The sequence below is a fragment of the Aquila chrysaetos genome, chromosome 3 (assembly GCF_900496995.4).
Source record: "Aquila chrysaetos chrysaetos chromosome 3, bAquChr1.4, whole genome shotgun sequence".
Taxonomy (NCBI): Eukaryota; Metazoa; Chordata; class Aves; order Accipitriformes; family Accipitridae; genus Aquila; species Aquila chrysaetos.
The window spans coordinates 9,150,470-9,162,640 of record NC_044006.1 but is presented as its reverse complement, the minus strand read 5'-3'; the positions used below and the strand labels follow the sequence as shown (position 1 = coordinate 9,162,640).

At 39.6% G+C, this 12,171-nt stretch overlaps 2 protein-coding genes across 17 annotated transcripts in view; one reads left to right on the top strand and one right to left on the bottom strand.

Moving 5' to 3' along the window:
- PTPN1 (protein tyrosine phosphatase non-receptor type 1) overlaps positions 1-4,685 on the top strand; it is a 47,022-nt gene extending 42,337 nt beyond the window's left edge. For all 7 annotated transcript variants that reach the window (XM_030007626.2, XM_030007628.1, XM_041122525.1 and 4 more), the window contains one exon: positions 1,036-4,685. In XM_030007626.2, the coding sequence (XP_029863486.1) occupies positions 1,036-1,243 (208 nt within the window). In that variant the 3' untranslated portion in view covers positions 1,244-4,685. The remainder of the gene's footprint in view (positions 1-1,035) is intronic.
- Positions 4,686-5,776: 1,091 nt separating this feature from the next.
- RIPOR3 (RIPOR family member 3) overlaps positions 5,777-12,171 on the bottom strand; it is a 53,547-nt gene continuing 47,152 nt past the window's right edge. For 9 of the 10 annotated variants that reach the window (XM_030007563.2, XM_041122521.1, XM_030007567.2 and 6 more), the window contains 6 exons: positions 11,031-11,192; positions 10,694-10,852; positions 9,359-9,561; positions 9,032-9,115; positions 7,989-8,079; positions 5,777-6,860 (listed from right to left, as the gene is read on the bottom strand). In XM_030007563.2, coding sequence (XP_029863423.1) covers positions 6,760-6,860; positions 7,989-8,079; positions 9,032-9,115; positions 9,359-9,561; positions 10,694-10,852; positions 11,031-11,192 — 800 coding nt within the window. In that variant the 3' untranslated portion in view covers positions 5,777-6,759. Of the gene's footprint in view, positions 6,861-7,988; positions 8,096-9,031; positions 9,116-9,358; positions 9,562-10,693; positions 10,853-11,030; positions 11,193-12,171 lie in introns of those variants that run through there. The other variant, XM_041122522.1, reaches the window with a different exon arrangement.

Sequence of the window (12,171 nt, the reverse complement as noted above, 5' to 3'; positions counted from 1 at the left end):
TTGCTGCAGGATCAGGCCTCCTTTGTGATCATCGCTTTTGTCCTCATGTCTGCGACAGTGAATCTAGAAGGGGGAAAGTGAAACTTGCTAGACAGGAGTGGGAAGGAGTAGAGAGTAGAGAAGCAGTCTGATGTGAAAGGATGTGGGACAGTGTGAGGCTGGAGGAAGTGGAGGGGTGGGAAATAGACATTGTGCTGGCAGAGGCAAGGGAAGAAGAAGCAGAATTCTTAAGCACATTTATTTTCCTGCCCAGATACTCTAGTGTCTGGGATGGAAGGTTCCTGAGTTCTTCTAAACTTAAGCTGTCAGCAGACATCTAGGCAATCCCCCTGCAAAGCATCTCCCTGCTGGTTACCACCCCACTGGTTCTCACAGCCTGGTGATGCTTTCTAAATTCAGCTGGAAGGAGTTGTACAGGAGATATAAAAGGTCCTTCTCAGTTAAGAAGCCTCTTTGGGTGTCAACATACTGCCAATGGGATGGCGGTCTAGTATCTAGGAACAGAACCATGTTTAGTGAGTATTAAAGGTGAGGAGATCTTCAGTTCCATCATTAAAAGCTATCACTATGCATTTAGCCACTCTAACTTACTGCTGCATGAGCAACCACAGTTCCATCATTTTCTGACTTTTTGGGCAGATGCTCGATTTTAGAACCTTAATATTCTCCTGACCTGGATTCAGGTTTGATTGGTGCTAGTTCACTACCTGTCTCAGTGCAGGTAGCGCATTTGTGATAAGAAATGGGAGTAGGCGGTGTTTAAAACTAAGTCAGCTTATTCTTCAAAGGGCACAAAATATTCCCAAGCATGGCTTTTCATGACAAACATGTGCTGTTCTAAACCTGTAATTTAATGGCCGGAACTGTAATAATTAGTAATAGGCTTTAGTTTGTCATCTGCTGCGGTTCCTGATAGCGAGATTTGCAGCTCTGTCTACGGTGTTCAGTTGGTGAGGCTGTGCTCTTGGAGAGTCTGCATGGCTTCTCTCCTAAATGGACAATCCAGTACTGAATATTTGTGTCTTTGTCCTTAAGCACTAGTCAAGACACTGAAATTCGGAGGAGAACTGTTGGTGAAAATCTGCGTCTCTCACCCCACAAAGAAGAGTCGATGAAGTCAGAAAACTCAGAAGAGGATGATGAGAACATGATGACAACTTGGAAGCCATTTCTAGTGAATATATGCATGTTCACTTTCCTCACGGCAGGAGCTTATCTCTGTTACAGGGTGTGTTTTCATTGATGGACATGCCAACAAGATCGACCCTGCAGAAAACACCAACGATTTGATCGGTTTGTAATAAGCTTCTCTGAAAGAAAGCTAATTGAGGCATGTGAGCCTTGTCTCAGTGGAGGTAGATCTTAGGTTGAAAGGCCAGAACTTCGGTTAGGGCTTAAAGAGAGAATTGATGCACTAGGGTTTTATCTAGCCCTGTGGTCCCAAGAACATAATATTCTAATCTCAGGGCCTTAAAATATTCAGGAGTAAGCAGAGAAAATGCCAAATAGTCTGTTTTCCTTTTTTTCTTTTTTTTTTTTTTTTAAACTAAATAATAGAATTACAACACATTGTTGTTTTTAGCCTTTTTTAAAAAGCCAGTTCTTCTTCTTTTGTGTTTCAGAAAAACTAGGCACAAGTGAAACTTGCTTGTACTCTCCAAGTGTTGTAACCAAATACATGACTTATATTGATGAGTTCCCAAAAAAAGAGAAAGAAACCCACATACCTGAAGAATGTAAACTTTTTGGAAGGGAGGGTGTTGGGGGAGGGGTGTTTGTGGTTGGTTTTTTGTTTTGGGTTTTGGTTTTTTTTTTTTTTTTTTTTTTTTTAAACTTGCTTCATCATTAAAGACTGAGTTGTGGGCAGTGCCTGTGGTATTGATATATTTAATCTTGGCATAACTGTTCTTAAAGAGCTTATTGTTTTACATGTGTTTATAGAAACAGGCTTCTGCATTTGCTCAGGGTATCCCAACATGTCAAGCTCTTTTCTTTTTTTCTTTTTTTTTCTTTTTTCTTTTGTTTTTAGTAAGTGTATCTCCTCATTGACTTTTGTTGCACTCTACTTGCACATATGCCTATTTACATTGCACCATCCTTTGTAAAGCTGTTTTTACCTTTGTATTCTGGGTTAGGAGAGGATGAGGGGAGAGAGAGACACAGGAAGGGAAATTCAACCAAAACATGTCCACCAGCATTTTGCAGCTGTGCAGCTGGCATTCAGAAGGACTAGTTCGTAAACCTCATCATTTGGAATGTAAAATGCAGTTTCACTCTACATCTGCTCCGTAAGAAATAGCATGCTTCCTGCAAGGGCCAGAGAGGTAACATACTCAGAGGCATTGCAGGCAATGAACAGGAAAGCATTTCAATAAATCCAGAGCAATTAATGCTGTGGCAGCTTCCTTAAGATGTAAAAAGTTTAACAGTAGACATGTTGGTCTGTGAACGTATCAGTTGGCTTATGATGCAAGCGTTTGTGTGTTCTGCTTTTTTTAAAGCAAAGATTTAAAATACTGGCTTTAGTTTGGCTTGAAGATACGCTCTTTGGTAATTATCGGACACGATGGTGTAAGAGGGTAAGTCTTGCACCTCTGCCGACAGGGTTGTTGCTATCCTAAGGTAAGCTAAGGGAGATGGGTGGTTTTGTCCTATGCCACGCTGTGTCTATGTTGTTTCGCTCAGTCGGTGGGCCCGTTCTGCAGGCCCGGGGCTTGGGTAGTGTAAAGTGCTTGTAAATAAGGATTTGGGTGCATTGGTAGAACTGTGACTGGATGTTGGCATTGCACTAAACAGTCTTAGTCAATGCCGTTCCTCTTGTTAGTACCAAATTATTAATAGTTTAAACAATAGCAGCAAAGATTTCTTTGCTCGCGTCATGGTGCAGAGGATAGGAGTAAACTCACTACTGAAAGTTGTGGTGATTGAAACTAAACCATGACAGCTGATTTGCAACAGTGTTACTAGTCAGTTCTTGTTATTTTTAAAGGCTTTCTAGATTTATAGCACTTAATCACCATTCTCAGTGCAAACATCACTATGGAGTGAGTATCTTATGTAAGTCTCTCTCCACTCCATATTTATTTTTGCAGAGCTGTCTCTAGGTGTAGCTCTTTTCCTTCAGTGAATAAGTTGGTGAACTGGGTGGGGTGGGGGGAGTTATTTCTATTTTGTGTTTTGTTAAGCTTGCATCAAGGGCTTTTCAAAAGTACAATAATAAATCCTCAGGTAGTACTGGGAATCAATACTTTACCTGTGAGACTGTTGGTCAGACCAGTACTTGAAAGGAGGAATGTTGTAATCAGTCAATATTTAGTTATATTATTGGAAACATGAAAAATGAGTATAGAAAAATGGTAATATATAATGGCTCATCTGTGTATTTAAGATGCAGTATGTGATTGCTTTGTCCCCACTATCCTCTCCATCATCTGGTAGAATATTGTTCTAAGGCAACATTTGTACCCCATTTGTATTAAAATGCATGTAAAGTCTTCTAGTGTCCTGATTAAATACCATGTGCTTGAAAGGTGAAAGAACTTATATTTCTGCTTACTGATGTGCCCAAATTATATTTGCATGAACTGATCATTAAGTGGCTGTGGTTCAAAGGGTGTTGCTGAAAGTATCTTCGTTCAGCGATAGACTGATTTGGTGTTTATCAGATAACATGTACTCGCCTAATACTTGGCATGACTTCCTATTGAATTTCTGCGTACTCAGTGTAACCCGGTTGTTTAGCATGGTTCATTTCAGCTGAGTAAGTATAGTACAGACATTCCAGAGAGTTTAGTAAGCCATATTCACACCTCACCTCTGGTCACTTGAGGCAAGCAGTAGCTCAGCGATTTCAGGGTATGACTTGCTGTGCTACCTTCAAAGCTGCACTGGAGGAGGGAGAGGAAAGCCTCTTCTGCAAGATCTCAACAGCATTCTTTGATCTGCAGGAATACAGGCTCCTGAAGTGGTGGCCCATTTTAAAACAAACAAAACCCACCTCCATACTGTTCCCAAGAGGGAATATTTTAAATGGTAGGCTTGAGAGGAAAGCAAAGCATCCTTCCTTTTGAATCCAGAATAATTCACTTGCAAATGATTCTACCAAGAGCAAGTTTCTGCAGATGACAAAAAAGTTTTGAACATCCCCTTTCTGCCCATGTATTTTGCCATTTCTTTCAGCTGTTACAAATCCAAACTTACGCTGTCCTGGGATAGACAGTGGAATAGCCCACAAGCCCAGTGAGGTGTGTCTAAGGCTTATAATACTGAACTGTAAACATTTTTGTTTTGATGTCCTGTATATGTATGTAGTAGTTTGGGTGTGTATATACAGTAGCGTTTCAAAGTGGGTGTATTGGTTAATCTATTCTTGGAAAATGGACAAACATCCATGTTAAACTTGTTAGAAAGTTAGTGAGCTGCTCTGCTATATGCCTTAAGCAAATATTTACTCATCAGGTCTTTCTTTTTTACAGATTGCCATAGAATAAACTTTTTTAAAAAAATAAAAAAACAAAAAAGCTAAATGTTTTGGTATAATACATTTTCAGGTATCTTGTCTTTTGTGTAAGCCGCTGCAAAGACCTCACAGGTTATAGTAAAATTGTACAGTTTTTCAATTTCCCATACAAGTTTTCAGTTCTCATTTTAGTTGTAACAATAAAATTCTTTTTTTAAAGAACGTACATGAGAGTCTTATTGCTTCTTGTCTTCTCAGGGCTAGAGCCACTGGCTCCTGTTTTGAACCACTTGCAGATTGGGGCTAGCATGATGTTTGGTGGGTTTTTTTGTAGAGGAAAGTGATTTAAATGTTACTGTAAGAACTTCCTTGTAGGTCAGAGCTCCAGTAAAGGAGAAGCAGTGAAATAAGTAGCCCATGTCTCCCCCTGACACATACATCTCCCTCCTCTAGTCTTTCACTTTAGACAGTTAAATTTTAACTACCTTGGCTCAGGAATCAGTGTAATATAAAAAGTATAGTAACTCTCAAGCACAAGCGTTTCAGTTGTCCACCTGCGTGTGGTAGGCATAGGGCAGCATACTTACAGCTGCTGCAGTCATCCAATTTCTATGTTGTTTAGATTAAAGTATTTACCTTTTTGTTTATATATGTTTAAGGACAACTACAAATGGAGAAGAGGTGCTTGCAAAGAGAATTTTTAGTGTTTCATAAAGTGGTATTAAAACAGCTGTGGTGAGTTTTAATGCACTGCCCCTCAGAAACTGTCAGCACCTTATTGTTTGGGTTTAAAGCCCAGCTCAGGCAAAGTTGACTGAGCTGCCCTGTCTCTGACATGTCACTGGCTGTTTCCCTTTCCCCTTCTGGTGAAGGGGAAGAGTAGGGCAGAGAGGCCTGGGGAAGTAGAGGATTTACCAAAGTAGAAAAACTTCTTTCCCCTGCTTTTAAATGAATCTGTAAATTAAAAGCAGAGTTACAGCACAGATAAGCAGCCCATTAAGTTTTAATTTGTTCTACAACAGCATGACCCAACCACCATGGTCCTGCTATTCAGAGCTCATCAGTAAAGACTTCAAGTGTATAAACAAGCTGCACATTTCCAAACTAAATCCCAAGAGCAGAACAGTAGCTCAGCCTGTTTCAACAGTATAAGCCTGAACCTTTCACAGACAGCATATAGAATGGGTGCATGACATACATACTGCATATCAAGCTAAGGTGCATGTCAATTAAGTGTCTTAATTCCCTGTGGCAGTTTAATGCCTTACACTTGTCTGCAATGCTACAAGCACATCAGTATGAAACACTTGCAGGAACTTGTCTCAAATGTTTTATTAGAATTTTAGAAAACAGTATGAAATCCAACAAATAAATACTGAATAGAAAAGTTATATATATATGTAAAAAAAAAAAAATATATATACACACACAAGCCAAACCCTTTCAAGTATTTCACCTGAAGCCAGGCTTCTCTTTATGGCTACCCTCCACTAAGTTACCTAAGTGTCGAGTAAGGAGCCTGACAATGGGTGTATGCTTATGAGAAGTCTTGATCTGTGACTAAATGAATAAATTTAAAAACAACCAACCTCAACAACTTCTACAGAGTTGTCCGTATGTCAGTCAGACCTGCACATGGCAAATACAATACATACCTTCCTGTTGTAAACTGCAGAGGATATACACTTGGTACATACCCTTGTCAGTCCTTGCTTGAACCTATCTTAAGTTACAATGCTTATGAAGAAATTGGCTTTTGAAGTAACAGGCTTTCCTTCTGCAACTAAATTGTGCAAGAAAAGGAAACCACCAAGCAATGCAGCTAGATTTTTTTCTAATGTATGTGGCAGTTGATGTAAATGATCGGCTGTCTGCTAGTTTCTAGACAAGACTGTTGGGGAGTGATCATTTCTCTCCTCTTTGAGAAATGCCAAATTAATAAAATACTTTATGGGAAAATAGATCACATTTGACTTACAGTTTGAGCAGGGGCAGATAATTCCAGTGAGATGGGGATTTTAACTCAAGTGACAACCTGGTTCCATATTCTAAGAGATCCTAGTTTTTATTCATCCAGCACTTGATATTTCATCATGTGCTGAGAGACAATGAGAAAACGTATTCCAGTCTACTTAGTGCAGACTGCAAACTCTCCCCCCTTTGGAGATAAACCTGTACTCTGTCAGTATGCAGCACGTATATAGCAGGGCATAAGTAAACCAGACACTGATAAACAACAAAACAAAATCCTCACACATGGCTGTGAGGACAAGTATGATTCAGCTCCTCATATTCCACTACTAAAATACTGTGATTTCAATTTCAGCCTCTTGTTGTACAGTTTCTCTTAATTCACAGCAAATCCTGTCCATTTTCTCAAAGGCTTGCCGTCCCTTTTCACCTATGGAGAAAGAGAAAATACATCACAGGTTGAGGAAGAGAAAGCAGTTAGAAACACCCTGAGAAATGTGATACTCTAGAAATACTTCTGTTGTGACCTTGTTGGGAACTGACAAGAACTCTCAGTAGTGACAAACACATCTCTAAGGGAATAGTTTTCCAAAAACTGCTGGAAGCCACCATGGAAAATCAGGCCTTCTGTAAATGTTTCCACATGAGTAACAATTTGGAGCATCACAGTTGGAAAACTTGTTTTGTGATACATGTGAATCTGAGTGTTTCTGTGAAGCAAGTCTGGAGATCCCCAGAACTAAGCATGAATTGAAGGGTTTTTAGGAAGAACAGAACAGGGAAATTCTGTCTCCTAGATAAACTAGACATCCTCTCTAGCAGCTGTGCATTTAAGATATTTAGCCTAGGCGAATGCTCCTGTGCCCTCAGCAGAAGTACAAATACCACACAGTAGCAAATTGGGAACACTAACATTTCATTAGCAGCTCAATTCCACTGTAGATCTACTGAATTCAGGTGAAGTAACAGGTAACAAACCAGCATAAAATCCATTTTGTTTACACGCTACCCCTCCAGCATTCAGAGTGAAACCATTTGAAGAATAGGAACATCAAAATTAGAAGTAACCAGTCAGATTGTAGGTGGCTAGAAGAGATTACCAGTCCAAAGAGTCTGGTATTGTTCTGATTTATATAAAAGATCTTTAAATCAGTTTAGCTAATCTCAGAGCTGGAAGAGGCTTTATTGTGACCTGCCAGATTCAAATGTCCTTTTTACAAAATCTAGGAGGAAAAAATTGCTGATGCCAGTACTACTATTAAGAAGTACTCCAGCAGCACTATCAGCACTTTCAGTACTTATCTGCCACTTCTTTAAAAAGTTTAGTGGTTCTTAAAGCACTTTATCCTACAGAAATCTCCTTGGTCCAGTTCTACAAACTTTCGTAGGAACGTTTGGTTATTATATGTAATACAAAGTTTATCTTAATGGCATGAAATAGCTGTTCATGAAGCATTTCCATTGTCCTCGATGTGTTCAGGCTGAACTTCAGGCCTGTTCTGGTTCTGCACTATTTTTCATTATTTTTTCAGAATCTGTATTTTAAGGTTGTACTTACCAAAGGATAACATTGTTTCCCTGGCTGCATTCCTAACTTCCTCTGTTTCAGATTGGCACAGGTGGGCAACCTGCTCAATACTCTCAACACCCTATTTAAAAGAAAAATTTGCAACAGTAGCTTCTCAGCAAGCATTTTGATAAAGGTTTTTTTTGAAAGATAAACAAATACATAGTAACTCCCATCTCTTCTTGCATCCCAATTCTACTGTGACCTTTCTTTTCTCCCTCAACATACCAGCTTGCAGTCAGTTTTTCCGAGCATGATCTCACCTCTGCTACTTTCTCTCCTGTTTTAGGGCATGAAAAAGTATAGAAGTTGTAGGGAACAGCTCACTGCTGCAGTACCATTAAATTAGCATAAACCAATCAGCACCTTCACTGAAAGAGTTAATGCAGGTTGTGCAAGGGCAACAGTTGCTTTGCAAATCTGACTTTGAGAATAAGACTCTGATTTGTTGGGCCTATCTTGTGACTACATGTTTGTAGAAACTGTACTCGCAATAATCCCTTGTGTGCAAACTAACTTATTACAGACTTGTGGCTGTTGGAAAGCTTTAAATCTGATCTGGCAGTTTCTTATAATAGCAATGCAAATATTACTTTTAGTTTCTGACTATAATCAGCTATTGTTAAACAAAGATGAACTGATTTAACTTTAAATTTCTGTAGTTAAAGCTGACTCCATATATAGCTGACTGTTGCTCATTTTTCTACATGCTAGATGTCCCCCAGTCAGACAGTGTCTGTTGTCCGTCAGCACTGACAATATTGCCGAAGTTAGAAAACATCCTTTCTGCAGTTGTACTGTGCCTGTCACATCAAATTGAGACACTCCAAGGTGCCTGCAGCTCCCTCTGCCTGCTGCTTTTTGAATAGCATTAATAGTTTGGAACTTCAGCAGCCAAAGAATTCATTAATTCCAAATAGAAGGAAGCTGAAAAACTAACCCTACCAGCTTAAAAAAAAAAAAGCTAGATACACTTTTGCATCTAGCAATTTTGGCCAGACATGCACAGAAAAAGTGGAGCTGTAAATACTTACTCTGAGGTTTTTAAGGGCCAAACATGCAGCTTGCTGAAGTCTTGCATCACAGTCAGCTAAAACATCAGTGTAAAAAAAGAGAGCCTAGATGAAAAAAAAGAAGGAAAAAAAATAGAAGAAAGGCTTTATAAACTGACATCAGCACTATTTTACCTGTCTTGAATTGAATAAAGGATATAGACAAATCACTTGAGCACTGATGGAGTTTAGGTTCTAGTTAACAGATTAATGAAGTGCGGAGCAGATAATAGTGCTAGTCTAGGACAAAACAAGTTCCATGTATTTCAGCGTCTATTTAGAAAAGCCAGTAAGAACTGCAGTCTTTACCTTTTCCCTGAAGTTCTTGTTTGCTGCCGCCCGGGAGAGGCAGGATGTGGCTGCTTTGCTGACGCGGTGGTTGTCGTCTAGCTGCAAAATCCCAAGCAGCCGTAAAGTCTGTGGTAGAGGTTGGAGTTTGTTCAGTCGCTTTCCTTTCAATTTTTTAAGACTCTTCAGCCGTCCAGGGCATTGTAGCTCCTCAATTAGCATTACTGCAAGTGAAAGGACTCAACTTCACGAACTGACAAATGAAGACATTACCAAGAGAAGACAAACTCCTCTCTAATTCAGTCTCCTTTAGCCACATGGAGTTATTCACATGGCTAATAAGCAAGCCAAGCATGGCAGGAAGCAAATCAGGATGACTGCCCCTTTGACCTTCTTTCCCTGTCATTGTTTCATTTCCTCCTATGCCAAGACCGTCTGACAAATGGAGCAGAGATTATTATTTCACAATATCGAGTTCACAGGGTGCAGCGAAGCCCTGGTCCTTGTAGGACCTGGGTGTATTGAGTACAACATACAGTGCAAAAGAACTCCTGCGCCTTTGGACATTAGGACAAGTAGAGTAGTCCTAAAATAAGGAAAACACGATCAAGCAAAATACTTTTAAACATCTCTGAAAGATCTTGCTGTACTGGCCAAAGAGAAAGCCCTCTATATTTAAAAAGTAAAAAAGAAAAAGAAATCAGACACTGATTGACAGTTTCAGTTTGAAGAATATTCCAGGTCTTTTTCAGTGACTAGCAATGCACAAGTTCTCAGTTCCCCACCAGACGAGTCATCTGCATCAAAGTAAGACTAAACATGCAGCCAATATCAGGACTGTTTTTAAAAGAATTCTTTTCTGACACAGACTAAGTTTTAAAAGTACTTTCACATGTTGGACTAGGCTTCAGCAAGATACTGGCTACCTTGTGCCAGAAAATGCACGTTAGTAACCTCTGAAATTTTACTGCCATTATTTGTGTCTGATTACAACTGCAATAGTCACACAAAGCTACAGACATTTAGTCAGTCCTTGAATCTAGCTGTAGATTGCTGCCAACTTTGTTTCTGCTTTAACTTCAGAATATCACAGAACGTACTTTAGGGCAGTTAAGATAAACCTATCCTTCACACCTCTGTTTTGTTTCTACCCGGCTAGATATGGGACTCAAGCATGTCTTTCCTGTTCGAATTAAAATTGCATGGTCATAAAGGGAATTAAAATGGAAACAAACTGTCAATGCAATGGTTGGGCTGGTTTTTGTTCTGAAAGTATATCTTGAGTAGTAACCTGGAGAGCAACAGCCAGCTGCTGGGCTTGTGAGTTCAAGCGAAGGAGCCAAGCACTGCCATTACCTTCTTTAGCAAGTTTTCCCAAGTGTTTCTCCAGGCTGATAATGTGGTGTTTCTCCAGGTAGCTATAAAATTGGAATAAAGTAACCAGTTCTGTTTGGAGGTACAGAGAGGGGAGCAACCCGTCACAGGTGATGATCTGCTCTAGCAACCTCTGCAATACTGAAAGTAACACAGAAAAGAACAAATGAGAAAATGAAAGGTTGGTTAGATGTAAGCTGCTTAAAACAAGTACATACAAGTTCTAGTCTATTTTTAAAATGCACAAGGACAATTTTTAGCCTTGAAATAAAATGAAACCAGAGGGGCCTTGTGTTGTGTTCAAGGAACGGACTGGTACCTGCTTCTAATTGACCAGGGTATTTTTCCTTCACTTTGAGCATCAATGTGTATTTTAGTGCATGACGGAATCTTTCTGCTGAAGCAAACAAGACGCTGCCAGGCTCTGCAAGATCACTCCAGATTTTCAGATAGTGCTTCTTCTTTTTAGTCTTCTGAATAACTGAAAAATAACATTTTAGAAAGTCAGTGAGGTCTAGCAGATTTTGGTTTTAACATGAGAAATTAGGCACCAGATGGCATATCTAGAGATGTGTCAGCATAACTTGTATTTGTGTTATATAGATGGCTTTATTCAAAGCTGGAGATTTGCTGCCAGTATTTTAACATCTGCAAGCATTGATTTCACCAAGCTCGGGTTGAGTTCCTAAACTGTCATTATGAGACCTGAATGAGATGCCTAGCAGCTCTCCTGCCTCTCATTATTCATTTTAACCCAGCATCTGAGTCGAGTTTCAGAAGAACTTTCTGCAAGTTTAACTGTTTCCACTTCTACCAGCAAGAGATGTGCCATTTCCAAGCATTTCAGAGATCCTGTCATAAGTACCTTCACAAGTGGAGAACTCTGAACCTCAGTGCATAGGCTGAGGCAGGCGTTCTTTCATCAAACACTTCAGAAGAGCACTTGAAGTGATACCCTGTGGTTTCTCGCTATCATTTAAACCCTGTCATTTCTCACTCTTACCTACAGAGATGTTGAACTTGTGTTCTGCATTTAAGACTCCTACACTTTCCTCATCTTGTTGTGCCAAAGGCCCTTTGGAGCCTTGCTCCAGGGAACAGTTTATTCTCACATCTTTCAGGATAAAATCTGTCAGCAAATGCTTCCAACTAAAATTTGCATTCTTGCCGCTATATTTACTAAGATGAGAAGAAAAGCCTTCAAAGTCTCCCACTGTGCCCTTATCATTTTGTCATATCCAACAGTCAGTGGAAGAATTTAGTAGCAGGAAGGCCTGTGATGGGAAAAATTGCACACCAAACTTTTCTTGCAAATGTGTACAGAAGTTGGGCTGTTTGCTTACTAAGTAAAAGCATAGATACAAAAGGGGATTTTATTAAGGCTATTCTGCTGTTCTTTGACTGCAAACTCCATCATCTATAACATGCCTGTTTCTAAAACATATCAGTTCAGCTACTAT